This window comes from Malus sylvestris, chromosome 9 (genome assembly GCF_916048215.2).
Source record: "Malus sylvestris chromosome 9, drMalSylv7.2, whole genome shotgun sequence".
Lineage (NCBI taxonomy): Eukaryota > Viridiplantae > Streptophyta > Magnoliopsida > Rosales > Rosaceae > Malus > Malus sylvestris.
Genome location: NC_062268.1, coordinates 17,274,534 through 17,296,355, shown reverse-complemented (window position 1 = coordinate 17,296,355; position 21,822 = coordinate 17,274,534). Strand labels below are relative to the sequence as shown.

The following is a 21,822-nucleotide window of genomic DNA, read 5'->3' as shown; positions in this document are numbered from 1 at the left end:
GGGTGGGCGATTATACCGCTCCACTTAAAATCTGCAGTCCAACATAGGCAATGATACCGCACCATCTTGGATTGCATAAATAAACACTGGGTTAGTAGTCAAGAGTTACACCAAACAAAAAAATCAAAGATATAAGTAACTGTTAGGTTGAGAACTAGAAGTAAACATGGTCCAAACAGTTCTTCGCGAGGGTATATCTAGCAATTGAAGCAGAGGAAGAAGAAGAACAGTAAAAACCTTAGAGGAAACATTTTTTTTTTTCTTCTTTCGATGAAGGGAAATGAGAAACGATCAGAGAGTCGTGCTGATAACGTGTTATAAATAGGCAAAAGTAGAGAAATAACCTTTGATAAGAGCGAGGATGAAGTGGTGCAAAATATCATACTGACAAAAGTATTGCAGATATTAGAAAATGAGGGATACTGAGAATATTATATTTCTTCATTTTCTCTTCTTGATGTTCTTCACACTTTGAACAACCGAAGTGCTCTATTTATAGAGCCACCTCAACGAAAACTTACAAAATATTAGCATGTGAAACTTTATTATACACATGTGGGCAAACATACCCACTTTTTACTACATTTAGTGATTTCAAAAGCTGGTTTGTTATTTTCAGTTATTCGCATGGCATCACATGTTTTGTTGGATCGGTTGTGTTGGCCTTATCAATTATTGGTTCTTTCTCGTGTCCTTTCAAAGACTTGGTAAAATCATGCAGGACCGGTTGCCGGTTAGTACGAACCGAACATGCATGAAATGTTTAATATTCATGTTAGTCTCTGTAATTGGTGGGCAGCTGAGAAATAAATTGTTCTTTTTTAGTTTTTTTTTTTTTTCTTTTCCTTAAGACTCTTGATTATGCAATTTGGAGGCTTTGCTTAACTATGAACTTATGTTGTGAAATGAATTTTATTTTACCTTTATGTTGATGGTTTGGATAAATTAAGTTAATACCATTGACATGGATAACCTAAATGCCCCTAAACAGGCCAACGAGAATGAGTTACATATACTCATCAAGACAACATTATTACGTGTTAAATCAATAATATAGTGTCATATATTTCAGTTTTTCCACACACGACATTGTATTTAGATGACAGGTTGGTGTCTTAACCTTATGCCCTATTTCTAACCAAAAAAAAAAAAAAATCAAACTCTGTAGAAGAAAGTTCATTAGATTTTCTTTTTGATATTTTCAAGTTAAACTAATATATAAATTGCAATGAGAGAATTCGCACCTAATTGCCTAAGAGGGAGTGCATCTGCTCCAACCAATGTGGTTACGCCCATGGTTGCGAAGTCCAACAAACTTTAGTAAACTCTTATTAATCTCATCGATTCCTTACAACTTAATTCCTTAAGCAATATTCTCTTCCAAATCTCTATTCATATTTTGTGTTTAAAATCAATATATCACATGAATTATCGTTTCCTAAGGACTTGTTTGGTATTTACGATTGAATTGGAATGAATAAGTCTTTAATTTCAAGGTATGTTAAGGCGAGGAATGAAAAATTATGACCAACTAGAGAGTAGAAAATGAATTACTCATGAAGAAGACTTATCCATTCCATCCTTCATCTTCTTCAAAATTGTAGAATTAGAAATGATGAGTTATCTCCATATCTAATCTTCTTCTAATCCCCCAAATGAAAAATCAGTCAATTCTACATTCAATGTGCCTTAAAAGTAAGGAGATATCCATTCTAATTCAATCTTGATTGCTATCTCCATCATCACCTATTTGTATTCCTCAGACTCCCAACCCAGCAGTTATTATATGAATTTTCATGTCCTTTCTCCTTTTGGGTTCTCCTTTCTAACGTTGACATCCGTACAACACATTAACGTGCCTTGAAGTCATTATCACTAATCTCAACTCACACTCATCATCCTTCCAACCAGTTTCTTGTACATAAAGTTACCCTTGACTCCTCTTAAAAAAAAATTTCTTTCTATTTTTCAATTTTTAATTTTTAATTTTTTTGCTAAATCGGCTTCCTTGCCAGTTTTGCGGGGTTGGGGAACCCAGAAATGTTTAAAAAATTAATGACTTATAGTTTGGCAATTTTGTTTGGCAAGTCAAACTAAAATTAATGGATGTTAATCCTAACATTATACTCTTGCTTGTTGGGCTGTCTAGTTTATTTTGATCATGTCATCTAATTAATTTTTAATAATCCAATGGAAGACTAAACAAATGGGACACTTAAAATTTAGGGTAAATTACATAGTAGCCCCTCAGGTTTGAGGTCTATTGCAATCTTATATAACATCTTTAAAACATTTCACTTTCATACCTCAAGTACTATTTTATTTCAATTTCATACAACCGTTACATTTTCCATCCATGAATCTATTAAATGCTGACGTGGCTGCCACATATATGCCACGTGGCTGCCAAATGTCTGCCACGTGGCAAATAAAATAAATTTTTTTTTTTTTAAAAACCTGTCTGCCATTTTTTTTTTCCTTCTTCTTCTTCTTCTCCTTCTTCCTCCTCCTCCTCCTCCTCCTCCTTCTCTTCTTCTTCTTTCTCCTTCTTCTTCTGGGTTGCAGGGGGTTCGATCATTCCTTCTTTTTTTTTCTTCTTCTTCTTCTTCTTCCTCCTCCTCCTCTTTCTTCTTCTCTTCTTCTTCTTCTTCCTCCTTCTGGTTCAGTCCCTTCTTTTTTTTTTTTCTTCTTCTTCTTCTTCCTCCTCCTCCTCTTTCTTCTTCTCTTCCTCCTCTTTCTTCTTCTCTTCTAGGTTCGGTCCCTTTTTTTCTTCTTCTTCTTCTTCCTCCTCCTCCTCCTCTTTCTTCTTCTCTTCTTCTTCTTCTTCCTCCTTCTTCTTCTGGGTTGCAGGGGTTCGGTCCCTTTTTTTTTTCTTCCAATTTCAGGTTTTTAAAAAAAAAATTAAAAAAATTATTTTATTTTCCATGTGGCAGACATTTGGCAGCCACGTCGGCATTTAACAGATCCATGGATGGAAAATGTAACGGTTGTATGAAATTGAAATAAAATAGTACTTGAGGTATGAAAGTGAAATGTTTTAAAGATGTTCTATAAGATTGCAAATAGACCTCAAACCTGAGGGGCTACTATGTAATTTACCATAAAATTTAGGTTTTTGGGCAAACCAATGAAATTTGTTCTTTTGAGTTTAAGATACTTCAACTTGACGTAAAAACTTGTTTTGGAGTTGAGGGTTGCCTCTAAGACTGGATATTGAAAGTTTCACAAGTTTTTCCTACTCTTGTTGCTACCTCATTATTTGCACTTAAAGTTTCCTTCCCATCGATCTTCTATATCTGCAAAACACATAAAACTTACTTGCAACCTTGTATATCAGAATCAGACAATGACTAATTGACAAGCTCTCTCTCTCTCTCTCTCTCTCTCTCTCTCTCTCTCTCTCTTTCTCTCTCTCCAGATTGTTTTGAAGGCTAAAGCAATGGAGGGAAAAGTATATAAGTTTCTCCATGGAACTATTGAAGCTACCATCTTCCATGCCACACCTTACTCACCACCACCAATATTCCCCTTCAATGTAAGAATTTTCACAAGCTAGCTATCGTTTTTTTTTTATGTTTACAATTTTATCAGCAACTGTAGTTCATGAGTGTTGAACTCAGCACGCACCTCCTCCAGTAAAGAGGGGTACCGATAGAGAAAACCGTCATGTTCTACATATAGTTGTTTACCGTCTAGTTATTGATTCTAATAAGTTTCCCATGCATTATACATGCAAGAGTTTAACCATTCCTCTACAATTTGTTGTGTCAATCTCAAAGAGTTGAATTTTTGCTTTAACGGAAAATTGTGTGGAAATCTTGTTTTACAGTGTATTTTTGCAAACGGAAAGCCTGCATATGTGACCATCAAAATAGACAACAATAAAGTGGCAAAGACGACCCACGAACGCGACCGTGTGTGGAACCAAACCTTTCAAATCCTCTGTGCTCATCCGCCTGATTCGACCATCACCATTACCATGAAAACAAAATGCTCCATCTTGGGAAAATTTCAAATTCAGGCACATGAGATACTGAACGAAGCAAGTTTTATCAACGGTTTTCTCCCTCTTGTAATCGAAAATGGGAAGCCAAATCCAGAACTCAAGCTCCGGTTTATGTTATGGTTTAAGCCCGTGAAGTTCGAACCAACTTGGGGGACAATAACTGTTAATGGTGGATTCAAGGGGTTGAGGAATGCATCATTTCCACAACGATCCAACAGCCATGTCACCCTTTATCAAGATGCTCACCACTGCTCAACTTTCAACCCTACGCCGGAGTTTTGTGGGAGTCCGAGAAGACTATGGGAAGATGTATACAAAGCCATTGAGGGGGCAACACATTTGATTTACATTGCGGGCTGGTCTTTCAATCCTAAGATGGTTCTGGTAAATAGAATCCCAACACAATTTTCCAAGCTATAAATTATTACTGTTTCTTTTGTTTCAGAGCCTTATATTGTGCTCTTAATCAGGTCAGGGATCCTCAAACAGACATCCCGCGTGCGCGAGGGGTGAAGCTCGGTGAATTACTAAAGCAGAAGGCCGAGGAAGGTGTGGCAGTGAGAATAATGCTTTGGGATGATCAAACTTCATTAAAAATTATCAAGAACAAAGGAATAATGGGAACACATGATGAAGATGCATTTTGTTACTTTGCACACACGAAAGTGATATGCAAATTGTGCCCTAGATTTCACCGCAAGTTCCCCACAATCTTCTCTCACCATCAGAAAACCATAACTGTAGACATCAAATCACTCACCAGTGCAAGTGACAAAGAAATCATGAGCTTTGTTGGGGGTCTAGATCTTTGTGATGGGCGCTACGACACGGAGCAACATTCGTTGTTTCAAACACTCAATACAGAATCACATTGTGCTGATTTCTACCAGACCAACATTTCCGGGGCTAGCCTTCAGAGAGGAGGGCCAAGAACGCCGTGGCATGATGCTCACGCTTGTATAACCGGCGAGGCTGCTTGGGATGTTCTAACAAATTTCGAACAACGATGGTCCAAGAAATGTGATCCCTCTTTATTGGTCCCTTCTATCACCTTAACAAGCCTCATTCAACAGACTTATGCAAGTAAACCCTCTGAGAGGGGCTGGAATGTTCAAGTTCTTAGGTCAATTGACAACGTTTCGGCAAGCCAATTGTTTCGAAACCTAACCGTGGAACATAGCATTCATGAAGCCTACGTTGAAGCAATTAGGCGCGCCGATAAGTTTCTATACATCGAGAACCAGTATTTCATGGGAGGGTGTTATCTGTGGGAGAACGATCAGCATAGTGGATGTAGAAACTTGATCCCCGTTGAAATTGCACTAAAAGTGGTCAATAAGATCAAAGAAAAGGAGAGGTTTGCAGTGTATATCGTGATTCCAATGTGGCCAGAAGGGTTACCTGAGAGTGAACCTGTGCAGGATATACTTCATTGGACTAGAAAGACAATGTCAATGATGTATAGATTGATTGGAGAAGCCATAAAAGAAAGTGGAGTTGAAGGGCATCACCCAAGAGACTATTTGAACTTCTATTGCCTTGCCAATAGAGAAGTTGAGACCCAAGGGGAGTTTGTTCCCCCTCATTCTCCTCATCATGCAACACAATATTGGAATGCACAAAAGCATAGGAGGTTCATGGTCTATGTTCACTCCAAGCTCATGATAGGTATGTAGATGAATTTCAATTTTTTTTATAAATAAAGTTATATGTATTGTATTTACTAATTGGTTATCTCCCGCAAAGGTGAAATCCTACTTTAATAGGTGGATTTCACATAGTTTACGCTTTTGTGAGAAATGCAATCAGTAATGTGATCACTGAATATCGTACATGCACTGTTACTTATTACTTATTAATTGATTCCATTTTCTACTTTCTCGTCAAATTAAAGTTGAGTAATCCTATGTATGGTCTGACTTCTATTAGAGATGTTCTCTATAATGTGGTACAATCAATAATGCGATATAAGAAAATTAAATTGTTAAAGTAATTTATCTTTGTTGTGGTGCCTACTATGATCTAGTGGACGATGCATACCTTATCCTAGGATCTGCAAACATAAACCAAAGATCCATGGACGGACATCGAGACACTGAGATCGCCATTGGATGCTACCAGTCCGACAACGGTGACAACAAGATGATGGTGAGCTCGGGAGGCAACATTGGAGCATACCGAATGTCATTATGGTACGAACACACAGGTCGTGTTGAAGAACTGTTCAAGCAGCCCGAAAGCTTAGAATGCGTGCAGAAGATGCGTTTTATCGGAGACCGGATGTGGGAAATTTACAGTGGGGAAGAAGTGGTCGACATGGAAGGTGTTCATCTTGTGACATATCCCATGAGTGTTTCAGAGGAAGGATATGTTGAGGACCTTGTGAAAGGCAGTGATGGTCATTTTCCAGATACAAAGGCTATGGTGAAGGGCAAGAGATCAAAAGTGATACCATCAATATTTACTACATAGTCGATTAATTAGCCTTTTTTTAAATATATATATACAAATCTTTTATTTTTAATTCTTTTAAGAGCAATTTAGCGAAGTCATTGTTTGCAGAAAATGTAAAACTATTCAAAATTTTCATTTGGTTGTGTCGCGTGAATGGGGAGAGTATTAATTTGATGTCAAGATTGTAAAGACTGTGTATACATGTCAATAATTGCACGAGGACAAACTACTTGTGTGGTGATGCTTTGCTTACCCCAATAAACGAAATACTATGTTTTTATACCTGAAGTGTGTGTGTGTGTGTATGTGTGTATCCTTCCTTTAAGCTGCTCTTCTTTTTTTTCGTGTGTGTAAAATAACATGACTCAAAAAGACTTCATTTTGGTTAGGTAATATTTAAATAATAATAATAATAACAAGGGAACTCTTTTTTGAAGCATTTTATCAAACAGTTAGAGGGTATGAAGGCAAACTCCAACTTTTAAAGGGGCATCATCCAAATTATCTATGGAGATTCACCGGAGTTTGAAGAGTCAGCTGACCCCAGGGCCGGCCCTGAGAATTTGAGGGCCCTAGGCGAGCCTTCGAAGTGGTTCTTTGTATATTGATTTGTATAAAAAAGAATTCATTAAATACATAAAAAATTCTATTTTCACATCAAATATCATTAAAAATTAATATCTAAATAAGATAAATACACAAACATTATTTAAACATTACACAATTCACATTTTTAGAAACAAATGTACTAAATGTTTACAGTCAAGAGTTTAAGATTGAGAGTGAAGAATAATAAAACTTGATGATCAAGAGAGTAAATAACAATAAAACCTTATTGACGAGTATAATTAATTCAACGCCAATTGTTTCTCTTGTGTTTTTTTTTCTTCTAAAATCAACATCACACTAACGAATTGAATAGTAAAATAATCCATTGAATAAAAAGTTATTGAAAAGAAAAATATATAATTCAAAGTTTTGATGACCTTAAAGTACAATCTTTAAGACCATATAATAGTTGGTTTAAACATTCAATAGAAATAAAGAGAATGAGAAGTTGGTTTAAATTACAGGATATAAATTTTTTTTAGGGGCCCTAGGCGGGCGCCTACTTGGGCTACCCTTAAGGTCGGCCCTGGCTGACCCTCCTTGCCCCTTAGTGCTTCCGCCCCAGCTAAGCATTAGAACAATAAATTTTATCAAATTGAAGAAATTGTTCAAAATTTCTTACTTATAATAACGAAAACTATAACTAAACTATATTTCTGAGTTATTTCAAATTTTTAATACAAGATTTGTCTTTCTAGCATTTTCAGTAAACCGATATTTATATTATACTTAGGATAATACTAAGGAGATCAAATTTCTAAATCAACTTTTATAAACCAAATAATGTGGATGTCGATGATTTGATTATTACGTAACTTTAATTAACGTGCTTATTTCATATTGATGACTTATCATTTGGTTTATAATTTGATGAAAAATTTTGATTTCTCTAACATTATCCTTATATTTAAATATAAAAGAATACGAATATTTTCCTTTCCTTCTGCATTTACCGACAAACTCCCTCTACATCTCTCTCTGCAAACGCTAATGGCAAACATTGAGGCCCTATTTGGCACACCCTATAAAGCACCAGATAGTACTAATAATACGATGTACAGTGTTTAGTGGCCGTTTGGATTAAATAGGCACCGGATTAAATAATTTGGGCCCACCTTTTTTACACGTCGTTCACCCGCTTGCTTATACAGCCCAAATTCACCATATAACTTAGTCGGCCTCACTTCCTCTCCGCTCGCTCTCGCCCTCGCTTCCTCTTTGCTCGCTCTCGCTTCCTCTCCATGCGCTCTCTCTTCCTCTCCAGACGCACTCTTCCGCTCATCCCAGGTTCGTCTTCTCTTCTTCTTCGTTTGAATCACAGTTCCTCTTTTCAATTTTCTTCTTCTAGGATTCCGCCCCTCCCTCTATTCTTCCCCCTGCTCCTATTTTTCTTGCAATTTTCTTTCAATTGATTGAATCTAGTTATTATTTTCTCTCTAATTATGCAATTGATTATGTAATTTTGTGTTTTAATTAGAATTTTTTAATTTTAGGGTTTGCTATTGGGGTTGAATTTAGGGTTTATTGTGGTTAAATTTAGGGTTTATTGCACTCGCCTTAAAATTGGATGGGGACAATCTGCATGATCCTTAACCTCTCCTAAACATTGCATAAGTTCTTGTTAACTTTGCTTCCAGACTCGGTTTAAGCAAATAAACTTTCCAATTATATTGGATCCAAACATAACGAGAGCGTAAAAGATACTGATTTCACAGATTGAAAGCTTTAAGGGAATGGGGTTGATTGATTTTAAATACCATACCACAAAGCATGTAAAAACGAATTGTTTGTACACTTCCTTTCAATTGCTGAGACATCCCCAAGATTATTAAAAGCATGACATGTGACATATTATCCTAATCAGAAAAATAAAGGTAATAAAAACATATAGCATTTCTCTTGATCTTGTCTGGTATAAAAATAGGCTCAAGAACGATTGGCTAGCTTTTTGAGTACTCTACCTAGAGTAAAAGCAGCTTTCACATGAGGTTCCCTGTAGTAGTAAAGTTTTTCATATTGGTAGAGAATGTGTACATAAAGGTTTAAGAGAGGTTGAAGATACTGCATATTGTCCCCATCCAATTTGGTGTTTGAGACTACATATATTTTAGGGTAAATTACATAGTAACTCCTCAGGTTTGAGCTCTATTGCAATCTCATACAACATCTTTAAAACATTTCACTTTCATACCTCAAGTACTATTTTATTTCAATTTCATACAACCGTTAGATTTTCCATCCATGGATCTGTTAAATACTGACGTGGCTACCACATATATGATACGTGGCTGCCAAATGTCTGCCACGTGGCAAATAAAATAAATTTTTTTTTAAAAAAAAAAAACATATTTGTCACTTTTTTTTTTCTTCTCTTTCTTCTTCTTCTTCTCTCTCTTTCTTCTTCTTCTGGGTTCGGACCTTTTTTTTTTTTTTTTTGTTCTTCTTCTTCTTCTTCTTCTTCTTCTTCTTCTTCTTCTTCTCCCTCCTCCTCCTCTTTCTTCTTCTCTTCTTCTTCTTCCTCCTTCTTCTGGGTTCGGTCCCTTTCTTCTTTTTTTTTTTTTCTCTTTCTTCTTCTTCTTCTTCTTCTTTCTCTTTCTTCTTCTTCTTCTTCTCTTTCTCTTTCTTCTTCTTCTGGGTTCGGACCTTTTTTTTTTCTTCTTCTTCTTCTTCTTCTTCTCCCTCCTCCTCCTCTTTCTTCTTCTCTTCTTCTTCTTCCTCCTTCTTCTTCTGGGTTCGGTCCTTTTCTTTTTCTTTTTTTTTTCTCTTTCTTCTTCTTTTCTTTCTCTTTCTTCTTCTTCTTCTCTTTCTTCTTCTTCTTCTTCTGGGTTCGGACCTTTTTTTTTTTTTCTTCTTCTTCTTCTTCTTCTCCCTCCTCCTCCTCTTTCTTCTTCTCTTCTTCTTCTTCCTCCTTTTTCTGGGTTCAGACTTTTTTTTTTTCTTCTTCTTCTTCTTCTTCCTCCTCCTCCTCCTCCTCTTTCTTCTTCTTCCTCCTTCTTCTGGGTTCGGACCCCTTTCTTTTTTCTTTTTCTTCTTCTTCTTCTTCTTCTTCTTCTTCTTCTTCTTTCTCCTCCCTCCTCTTTCTTCTTCTTCTTCTCTTTCTCTTTCTTCTTCTTCTGGGTTCGGACCTTTTTTTTTTTTCCTTCCAATTTCAAGTTTTTAAAAAAAAAATTAAAAAATTATTTTATTTGCCACGTGGCAGACATTTGGCAGCCACGTGTCATATATGTGGCAGCCACGTCAGCATTTAACAGATTCATGGATGGAAAATCTAACGGTTGTATGAAATTGAAATAAAATAGTACTTGAGGTATGAAAGTGAAATGTTTTAAAGATGTTGTATGAGATTGCAATAGAGCTCAAACCTGAGGGGCTACTATGTAATTTACCCTATATTTTATAATTACTATGACATTTTTTGGTAGGACTTATTAACATGCTTCATTCCGTTTTCAATGTTATATGCATTCATGCTCTAGTTAATTTTTTGCCACTATCTAATAATGCTATTTTATATTTTCACTAGACATGGATGAAAGAAAGATTGTGGCAAGCTTCATTGTTAAGGTGTGGTACTTGAATATTGTGACTTGGTTGATGATGTGATTCATGATGAAACGTAATTCAGCAAGAAGGCGGAATCGGCAACTTGCACTTAGAAATCGCACATTTGTTAGGAGAATGGTAGGGTCAGCCTATTTAGACAGCATAATAGGATATGATGATGTTCAATGTGTGAACCAAATTAGAATGGATAGAAGAACGTTCCATTATTTATGTCAAATGCTTCGTGACCATGGTAAAGTAAAATTGGATGGTGTAGTGACAATGGAAGAACAAGTTTGCATGTTTTTGCATATATTTGCACATCATGTAAAGAATCATACAATTGGGAGTAGGTTTTGTCGATTGGGGGAGACCATAAGTAGGTATTTCAATTCCATTCTACATGGAGTGTTAAGGCTACAAGGTACACTTTTGAAAGTGCCAGAACCCATTCCTAATGCCTACCCAGATCCTAAATGGAGTTGGTTTGAGGTATTCTTCATATTTTATAAAAATTACTTATAAAATTAATGTAATTAAATATATTGAGCTTACTAATGTTAATGATTTTTTTTTTAGAATTGCTTGGGGGCATTGGATGGGACTTACATTAACGTTCATGTCCCTGAGCGAGATAAACCAAGATACCGATCAAGGAAGGGAGAGATTGTGACCAATATGTTGGGAGTTTGTAATATGGACATGAATTTTATATTTGTGTACCCAAGTTGGGAAGGGTTGGCCTCTGATTCTAGAGTACTCCGAGATGCGATAAGTAGACCATCGGGATTAAAAGTTCCCACGGGTAACAATAGATTATTTGTTTATATTAGTAATTTTTTTGAAGAGAATTTATATTAGTAATTTGAATCCTCATTTTTCTTATATACAATAATATACATTTTTTGGTGTGTTAGGGTGCTACTACCTTGTGGATGGTGGGTACACAAATGGTCCAGGATAACTTGCACCGTATAGGGGAGTGCGTTACCATCTCTCAGAGTGGAGAAATAAAAGACTCCCGATTAATCATGAGGAGTATTTCAATATGAAACATGCTCAAGCTAGAAATGTCATTGAGAGATGTTTTGGACTACTTAAGATGCGTTGGAGCATCTTAAGAGGTCCATCATTTTTCCCAATTAGAACACAACTTAGGATTATGACAGCCTGCTGCCTATTACATAATCTTATTAGAATGCATATGTTAGCTGATCCAATAGAAAACGAAATCCTAAACTTGGACGAATCTGAAAGTAGTGATGATGATGAAGATATGATTGAGACTGTTCAACCTACACAAGAATGGACTGCATGGAGAAACACTTTGGCTATGAATATGTACAACGAGTGGCGTGCACAAGCATAATTTGATTAATTTTCTTACATATCCATGTTGTATTTTGGTTATGGTTTGTTATTTGAACAAATAGTGATTTCTTATGTATTCAGTTATGATACTTTATTCGAACAAAGTGTGAACTGGTTATGTATTTATTTAAAAAGTGTGATGATTTGCTTATGGTTTTTATCACTTACTATTAATTGTATGCACTATTGATTATATGCTATCTTATTGTGCATGTAATTATAGGAATGGAAAGTGATCAAAGTAGTCAACCAAAAGGAAGTAGAAGGGTTTGGAAACAATATGAAGAAGATGCATTGTTGTCTATACTTGAGGAAGCAGTTGTTAAGAATTTGCGATGTGATAACAGTTGTTTCAAACCCGGAACAATGGCTCAGTTTGAAGCAGCTATTAATTTGAAATGTCCTAATGCAAATATAAAGGCAGTACCACATATTGAGTCCAAAATGAGGAGGTGGAAAAAAGATTATGCAATAGTTTATGACATGGTTAATAAAACTGGTTTTGCATGGAATGATGTACGAAAGTGTATTGAGGTTGATAGCACTGAAGTATGGCAATCTTATGTGAAGGTAATTCTCTAACATAATATTAGAATTTAACTTTACATATTTGATTACTTAACATATTCCTTTCCATAGAATTTAATAGTATGATTGTGTCCACCAAACTGATTGGGTACACAACAGTCTTGTTGATTAAATTGATTGGGTACACAACAGTCTTGCTGATTAAATTTAATATGATTGGGTACACAACAGTTTTGCTGATTAAATTGATGGATGCTTGATTATATCAAGATAGGTTGAAGGGAACAAAATAAGATTATGTATTTTATGGATAGTGTGATTTGTTTTCGCATTGTAGGTTAACCAATAAGCAAAGGGTTGGCTAGGAAAATCATTTCCATTGTATGACAGATTGAATGTTATTTTTAGGAAAGATCGAGCAATTGGAGTAGGAGCTGCAACTCCTATTAAGATGATGAATGAGCCTGAGCACATTAATGAAGATGAAGATGAAGATGAGGTGGAGACTATATCTCCCTCTGTTGCTCGATGGTCTGGCAGTTCAAGTACTCGAAAAAGGAAGAGAGCTGCTAATGATAATGATCTTGCTGTGGCATTTAAAGAAATGATTTTTGAATCAGTTGATAAGTTGGGTGGAGTTTACAAGCTACTTTTGGGAAAGGGCCACAACCTGAGATTGCTTCAGAATTGTCAAAAATGAATTTGTCTAATGAGGATCAAATCAAGGCACTAAATATCCTTTTTGAAAAGCCACAGAATGAGACGACATTCTTGACTTTGGATAGTCCAATGAAAAAAGACTTCTTACTCATGTTACTTGGACAAAGTAACCGCAATTGACATTGCAAACCAACAACAATATATTTTGTTAAAAGCAGCATGCATATCTTTTGTTAAAAGCTGCATCATGCGTATATTTTGTTAAAAGCAGCATGCAAATATTTTGGCTATCTGGACAAACTGTTTCTTACTGAAACCAACTTGCATTTGTATATTTTATGAACTTGGATATGTGGTTGGATCATATAACGTAACGATTGCAGTTGTTTTTTGTGAACCTTCGTTTATGTTATTGGAAAATATTTTGAATTTGATGTATGGAATTTACTATATTTCTTTTTTATTTGAAAATTTGTGTAGTTTTCAAAAGGTATAAATATGAGAAAAGTTCAACAAACTAACAAAGATTTGTCAATTTTTTTTTTTCTCTTGTCCTATCATGTTCAGTACCAAACACAGTATAAATAATACGGTCATTAATCCGATACTGCACCAAGCGCCCGACTAATTTATTCAGTACTATCCAGTGGCTATTTATCTTATCCAACAAAAATAGTCAGTACTACCCGGGTTGCAAATCCATGACCTTATATTTCGTATAAATTATTCCGCCTACAGCTTTACGGTATTGTTCTCACCCTCTAACTTCCAACTTTCTTTCTTTGTTTCCACAGAAAATAAGAAGGAAAATTTCACTCAACACCAATCTATGCTACTTCTGTGAATAATTCAAACGAGTTCGAGCTCACTGAAGATCGATGAGACGCTCTGTGCGTTTTGCTGACCACTGATTGGCCTCGTCAAGGCTTTCTTCTTCAGCTTAGCTGGTTGCTTCGATCGCCACTGTCAACCTCACCGCCTTTCCTTCACCCATGATGACGTCGTTCGACTCGCCACCACTTCTCCATGTTTGTACATGAGCTTTTCTTTTAGTATATAATTTTTCAGAAATGATATTTTTTTTAAATAAATTTAATTATTAATAGATTGGATAATGTTTCTCGCTTTTTCTCTCTCCCAATTAGTAGGGCTGGAAAAAAATACCAAAAATCCCAAACCGAAAAAATACCAAACCAAAAATCCCGAAAATTGTGGTACCTAATACCAAACCAATCCCGAAATTTCGATACAAGAATCGGTCTCAAGTTTTTGGGATTTCGGTAATCCCGAACCGAACCGAAATAAAAAAATAAAATTTTAAATATATATGCGGAATTGTAATAGCCGTCGGATTTGGTTAAGATTTAATCTCAACCGTTGAATATTATCAAACCTACTCAAAAGTCAGAACAGAAGAACAGAACTCACTCACTCACTCACACAGTCATGACTCACAGTCTCACACTCACTCTCTCTCACCTCAGACTCAAACCTCGCTCACCCTCCTCGCCGATTTCTCTCTCCGTTTTCAAATCCAGCCACACAAGTGACTCACCTGAGTAATCTTTTTAGTCTACATGTTCAAAAAGGCACTTCTCCATCTAGGGTTTTTGATAGGATTAAAAGCACACCACAAAGTAGCACACAAATGTCCTATTGATTTTCCTTATTAACACTAAGATTTGTCAATTGTAGCATATGAAAATAAGGGTCTTTCTCGCAGAAGATTGTTTTATCTAACTACCTAAAATGTCACAAAAACTGGGTTGCTGTCCCTACTGACCAGCCACTGAAAAATAATTATTAGACTGACTTATACATATCTAAAGTCTACGAAATTTTATATGTAGATACTAGACACACAAAGCTACACTCACACAAATTTTTGGGATTTTTGGAGTTGATTTGCTATTTAAATTAAATCGAACAAAAACAGGATAGAAACAAATTTTAAGTAGTTCACAAATTAAGAAAAACGAGTTAGGGGTATTGCTATCCACCACCAAATAATCATGCAAACATGTTATGTTTCATTCAAATTTCTTTTATTTCCGGATGAAGATGCTCAAGTTGGCTCAATGTTAGAACTCAACCTATTACTCTTTCTTACGTAGTATGTTAAGAGAATGGCGTTTTCATCTTAACTTAGTCCCTAGCATGCAATCTAGAATGGCGTGTTCATAGATTTAACAAGTAGAAATCATTAAGAACGAAAAGAGTTTGAGTCATCACAAGGCATCGTAAGTACTGGCGTTGTCTTACTTATCCTAGAAATTGGTTCACATGTTAATCGCAATTAACAAATACTACTCTAGAACATATGTAGGTCCTCATTCAACAAGGGCAAGCACACACACATTCATAGTGTTAGAATCCTAGATATGCTTACTACGTATGCATCCATAGAAAACAAATAAAGAATTCATCAATGAGACAAGTAGTGAACCAATTTTCATCCATTCATAAAAGTAATTCAACGAAATGTCATAACAAAATTGCAATCATATTCGGGGCTTCAAAACAGCCCCTAACTACTAAAAATTTAGTTACACACAATCCTTAAGTTAAAACAAAAGATAGACATGAGTTTGAGAAGATAGAACCGAAAGAAATCAACCGAGGCTTCCTCCCTTTTTCTTCCTTCCCCAATGCTGGTTTTAAACCCATTCTTGCTGCATCATTTTCTTCTCCTTAACTCACCCACTAATAGCCATTTAGTGATGACAATAAGTGAGAGGAAATGTGGTAAAACAATTGTAACACTTTAGGTAGCCTTTATGCCAATTACTCCCTCTTAATCCTCATTTTTAATTCCATTTCATCTGATATTTGAAGAGGTGTCAGCTGGCTTGTTCTTGGCTGCAAGTTTTATTGGATTTATTGCCTTCAATGCAGTTACAAACTGCACAGCGTCTTGGAAACCTTTCAGTGTTAAAACGGCCATAACGTCTTCTAAAAAAATGCTATTAACAATCCGCGAAATGCTCCAGAAAATAGACATCCGTAGCTTTCTAAGCATATAAGGCTCATTCTCTAATTCATTCTGAGTTGTTCGCAACTTGCTTCCAAAGTCAGCTGACCTGCACAGGCAGTTTTGACGAATTTGTCACCTAATATCCAACTTGTGCTATTTTTCTTTTCTTTGTTTGACAAATCCTACTAAACACAAAAACAAAGTAAATAGCTCAAAAATATAAGGAACTAACTAAAAAAAGACAAGTGAATTTGATGTAAAATATATATAAATATGAGCTTATCAGTTTTGCCTACGCTTTAATTCCAGCATTTGAAGAGTAAGGAGGGATTCAGAATTCCATTTGGCTGCTTAGGGATCCCAATTCTTCATCGTCAAGGTTTGTTTCGCTTTAATCTTTATTATTGTTATTCATCTTTCAAATTGCTCAACTTTAACAACCTAGTTGCTGCTCAAGTTTTAGGGTTTTAATTCAATTCAATTGTTGTAGGCGGTGTAAAGATTTGAGCTCTTGGAACTTACCCAATAATTAATTTCCCTAACTGTTTGACATTGTGGTTTATCAAATATGTTTGAGATGGTTATGAATATTTGTTGTATCTGTAATTCCACAACTTAAAAAATTCAGCTTTAGTGCTACCTTCGCAGTTAATTTGTAGTGGTTGCTTTGAAAATCTATGCCAATTGATTTGGGAACACTGCCCTACACTACATGATAAAATCTAATTATATATATGGTAAGTAGAACAAGGTAGAGAAAACACATGCATTTAATCTAGTTTTAATTTGTGGTGGTTGCATTGCATGTTGTTCAAGCGCAAGCAGTGTTTGGAACTTTGGATCAAAACATTCTTGACGTCCTTTATTTATTGGTTGATAGATATATTTCTTCAAGACTTGGTATCAATCAATTAGGTCTTGTTTGGTATCCTTCTTGGATCAAATTTTTAGTTTTTCTTTAAGCTAATGAGTGTTAAATGTTAAGTAATTTAGTTACATTCCACATTTTTAAAACAAAACTTTGGATCCAAGAAGGATGCCAAACAAACTCTTAGCTTCCTTGCTGAATTCCACCATTGTAATGCAAGGCTATAAATATTGTAGAACAATCTAATTATATATTGTAGAACAATCAAATCCCACCATCAAGTTCAAGATACATATATACATTTTTATGATTATTTTTCCCGAGCCTTGAGGCATATGTGAATATATTGTTTGTATCTCTCCTTTGCCCTTCTGTAATTCTTGTTGGGGCATTACTGTGAGATGTTGTATATGTTATTCTTGCTGGGGCATTACTGAAGAACTGTTATGTTATGCAAATTGGGCCAATTGGCTATTCTGCCTATTCTGCACATTGCACAGTGCAAAAACCCACTATTATAGGCCAAAAGCTGAAAAGCCCAAATGCCCAAAAACCCAAAAGCCCAAAATTATTTTGGGATTCCCGATTTGTCCCAAAATCCCGAAACTATTTCGGGATTCCCGAAAATTGGGATTCCCAAAAATTTGGTTTGGGATCGGTCTTAAAATTGAGAATCTCAAAAATTTCGATTTGGGAATCGGGACTAGGGTTTCGGTTTGGTATCCCATACTGAACCACCCCTAGGTTTGGGTGCGACTGACTATTTTTGGCAATTATTTTGGGGAAAATTAACGGATTAAGCTTTAGGGTTGTGTAATTGCATGCATTTTGAAGTTAATTTTGTTCATGGTTTATTTGATCTTCATTTGTGCATACTATGTACGTATTTTGTGCGTATGCTTTTGATATTGTTGAAAATTAATTGATTAGGTTGTACTTTGGTTATATGGTGTAGTTATCTTTGTACCCAATTTTACACAATTGGTCCGAGCAATTGAGACCGTTGATAGGAGCATATTTATGCGACTTAATTAGCTTGTTTCCTTGCATTTACATTGCTAGTACTTAGTAATTTTAGTATTTTAAGCTATTTTCGTGCAATTTCAGGTTTTAAGGACAAAGTATGCAAACATGTGCATTTTGGAGCCTTTTCGAGCAGTTTTGGGCATGGAATGGATAGCTTATGCTTGGAGCAAGGTGGATGGACGAAATTGAAGATCAAAGAAGGCTAGGAATGAATAATGAGATGAAAGAAATGAAGAAATGAAAATGAAGAACAAAGAGTTCAGAATTGGAAGCCAAAGTTTCTAAAGTTGGAAGTTTCTATTCTTGGAGGTTTCCATCTTTGGCTCTAAAGTTTCCTAATCCTTCCTCACATATGTTCCAGCCACAAAAGGGTTTCAAAACATGTTAGGTTGCCTAATTACATATTTCCAGAAGTCCTAGAACCTGCCCTAGATATTGCCGCACCACCCTAGGCTTTTTCCTTTCCTTGCCGCACAAGGGATCCTCTCTTTTCCTATTTTCTGATTTTAATTCACATTCCCCTTTACCTTTCTCTCCTTTCTTACCTATTTTCTGACCCAAAATTGCATTCCCTTTTGTTTCAATTCTTGCTACACAAGGGGAGAGGATTCTTACCTATTTTGTGCCTCAAAACACATTCCTAAATCTGTCCTACACTCTCTTCCGAATTTCCTTTCCTATTCTCTTTAATTCCTGCACCTTTCTTGCCTATTTTCCATTGATTTCTGATTCCAAATTTAATAAATTCGTAGCCCTTCCTTTCCCTATAAATAAGACCTCTTTCTGACCATTCTAAGCACTACACCCTTCACCATAACCAACCTATATCCATCCACCACCACAAATCACCACAAAAACCTTCAACCATCCCTTGTGCCGCAGCAAAGAAGAAGGAAGGAGACCCTTGGACGTGCTTGCCATTCAAGACGTTGGATTGTTGAAGCGTTTCTAGGTGTTTTCATTCTTTGTTTTCAATGTCTAAATTTATGTATCTTTGTTTTGCGTTTATGAGGAACTAAGCCCTTCTTGGCTAGGGGGCTATTCAATACCATGATTATACTTGCATTATGAATTGATTACCTTCAGTTGTTATTTCATAAGTTGTGAATTCAATTTGCTTAACCGTTTGATTGATAACTTATTCTTGTATGTTTATTAAGAGTGCACACTTAGTTTTCATGCAAGGATTTGAAGCTAAAATATAAGGGAGTTTGACCTAATAGTTACAAACTTATATTTGCAAGTAGTGGAGGTCGCTTATAAACAATCGTGTTAAGTGAATTCTTGGCAAAAGTTTCATGCTTTTCATAGTTACAATTGCCTTGTCAATGCTTATAGTTTTCATGAAACTTAATGATCTTTGATTGTACCTTTATTGTGCTTTTCACATAGGGGACTTTTAGAGAATGCTATGAATTGTTGTATGTGCTTTCCCATCTAATTCAGTAACTTAAGGAGAACTTGAAGGTTAAAAAAGTGTTGTCACAGTTAACCTGGAGTATTGAGTTTCATGACTTATTGAGAGAAGCAATTGGAAATCAATTTGAATGCAAGTGTGTCATGTGTGGAGAAGAACTCCCTAGTTAACCCATCACCCATCAATTCACCTAAATTTGTCTAAGAATCTGTTTAAATTGTTTTTGTCTTGATTTACTTATTTTCGTCCAAAATCAACCCCACCTTATTTCTTTGAGTCATATTAGTTAGAGCTTGTTTTAGATTCTGTTTTTAAGTGTTTTGAGTCAAGATATAATCAATTTTTGTCCAAAACTTGTGTTAGTAGCAGAAAATGCCTTAGTGTTGTTTTTAGGCAGTTTTGAGTCTTGTGAGTCTTGTTAAGTGTTTTTAAGTTTATTATTGTGTTTCTAAGTCAGTTTAGAGTAGATTAACAATCCCTCCTAATCCCCGGTCCAGAACGATCCCTACTTATCCATACTACAATTGTTAACAAGAAGGTTTAATTTGTGTGTTAAGTTAATTTTCGCATCAACCGTTGAATGAGCAGAGTTCTAGACCATTGGATGATAGAGTTGTTAAGGTAATTTCTTATCATTATTAAGGTTTCAATCATAATTATAATCTCTTAATAGTATAGTAAATTGTTTTAACTTAATATTATGGGTAAATTACATAGTAGCCCCTCAGGTTTGAGGTCTATTGCAATCTTATACAACATCTTTAAAACATTTCACTTTCATACCTCAAGTACTATTTTATTTCAATTTCATACAACTGTTACATTTTCCATCCATGGATCTATTAAATGCTGACGTGGCTGCCACATATATGTCACGTGGCTGTTAAATGTCTGCCACGTGGCAAATAAAATAATTTTTTAATTTTTTTTTAAAAAACCTGTCTGCCACTTTTTTTTTCTTTCTTTCTTCTTCTCTTTCTTCTTCTTCTTCTTCTGGGTTTGGTCCCTTTTTTTTTTTTTTTTCTTCTTCTTCTTCTTCTTCTTTTTTCTCCTTCTCCTCCTCCTTCTCTTCTTCTTCTTCCTCCTTCTTCTTCTGGGTTGCAGGGGGTTCGATCATTTTTTTTTCTTCTTCTTCTCTTCCTCCTTCTCCTCTTTCTTCTCTTCTTCTTCTTCCTCCTTCTGGTTCGGTCCCTTCTTCTTCTTTTTTCTTCTTCTTCTTCTTCATCCTCCTCCTTTTTCTTCTTCTCTTCCTCCTCTTTCTTCTTCTCTTCTGGGTTCGGTCCCTTTCTTTTTTTTTTCTTCTTCTTCTTCTTCTTCTTCCTCCTCCTCCTCTTTCTTCTTCTCTTCCTCCTCTTTCTTCTTCTCTTCTGGGTTCGGTCCCTTTCTATTTTTTTTCTTTTTCTTCTTCTTCTTTTTCTTCCTCCTCCTCCTCTTTCTTCTTCTCTTCTTCTTCTTCCTCCTTCTTCTTCTGGGCTCGGTCCCTTTCTTTTTTCTTTTTTTTTTTTCTTCTTCTTCTTCTTCTTCCTCCTCCTCCTCTTTCTTCTTCTCTTCTTCTTCTTCCTCATTCTTCTTCTGGGTTGCAGAGGTTCGGTCCCTTTTTTTTTTCTTCCAATTTCAGGTTTTTTTAAAAAAATTAAAAAATTATTTTATTTGCCACGTGGCAGACATTTGGCAGCCACATGGCATATATGTTGCAGCCACGTCAGCATTTAACAGATCCATGGATGGAAAATGTAACGGTTGTATGAAATTGAAATAAAATAGTACTTGAGGTAAGAAAGTGAAATGTTTTAAAGATGTTGTATAAGATTGCAAATAGACCTCAAACTTGAGGGGCTACTATGTAATTTACCCTAATATTATCTAAGATCCTAGTTGGTTTAAACAAAGTGGAATAATGGGGATATGCCTTTGTCTTATTCATGTATTGCTTTGGCCACGTGGAGTAATGCATCATTAGGAGATTGATTTGATAGAATTTGGCAGTGCCATGTGGGATGATACGGTTGCAATTTTATAAGAGTAGTGCTAGGGAAACTAAATTTGTATACTAAATTAGCAAATTTAATGAGGTGTTACTAATAGAAAATGACCACATTTATCAATAATTAAGTAATAATCCAATCACCAACTTTCATATCATTTAGTTTACAAAATTTAGTTTAGCATGCAAGATGGGGTAATTATCACTACCGAATATCCTGGCAAGATACAAGTATTTTAATTAACTGGGATAATGCAATTGCGTGCATTATCACATCTACGGAAAATAGGGATTGCATGCAAGACTTAGAACTAAAATGGGACTGTATCAGATTGCTACAAAGGAACAGTGGGCTTTTTGAATGATGGTGCCAATAAGATGG

At 35.6% G+C, this 21,822-nt stretch overlaps 2 protein-coding genes and 1 pseudogene across 2 annotated transcripts; all 3 read left to right on the top strand.

Annotated features, from left to right (window-relative positions):
* The first annotated feature begins 3,303 nt into the window (after window positions 1–3,303).
* On the top strand, window positions 3,304–6,742 carry LOC126634451 (phospholipase D alpha 4-like). Its single transcript, XM_050304973.1, has 5 exons — window positions 3,304–3,383; window positions 3,416–3,535; window positions 3,830–4,390; window positions 4,477–5,674; window positions 6,033–6,742. Exons 2-5 carry the CDS (start codon window positions 3,440–3,442, stop codon window positions 6,476–6,478), a joined length of 2,301 nt encoding a protein of 766 aa, XP_050160930.1. The 5' UTR covers window positions 3,304–3,383; window positions 3,416–3,439; the 3' UTR covers window positions 6,479–6,742.
* A 1,543-nt stretch (window positions 6,743–8,285) lies between these two features.
* LOC126634457 (uncharacterized) lies at window positions 8,286–11,583 on the top strand. Its single transcript, XM_050304984.1, has 4 exons — window positions 8,286–8,356; window positions 10,593–11,104; window positions 11,192–11,417; window positions 11,530–11,583. The coding sequence occupies exons 2-4, from the start codon at window positions 10,676–10,678 to the stop codon at window positions 11,574–11,576; spliced, it is 702 nt and encodes a 233-aa protein (XP_050160941.1). The 5' UTR covers window positions 8,286–8,356; window positions 10,593–10,675; the 3' UTR covers window positions 11,577–11,583.
* Window positions 11,584–12,208: 625 nt separating this feature from the next.
* On the top strand, window positions 12,209–13,558 carry LOC126633848 (uncharacterized; annotated as a pseudogene).
* Window positions 13,559–21,822: the final 8,264 nt, after the last annotated feature.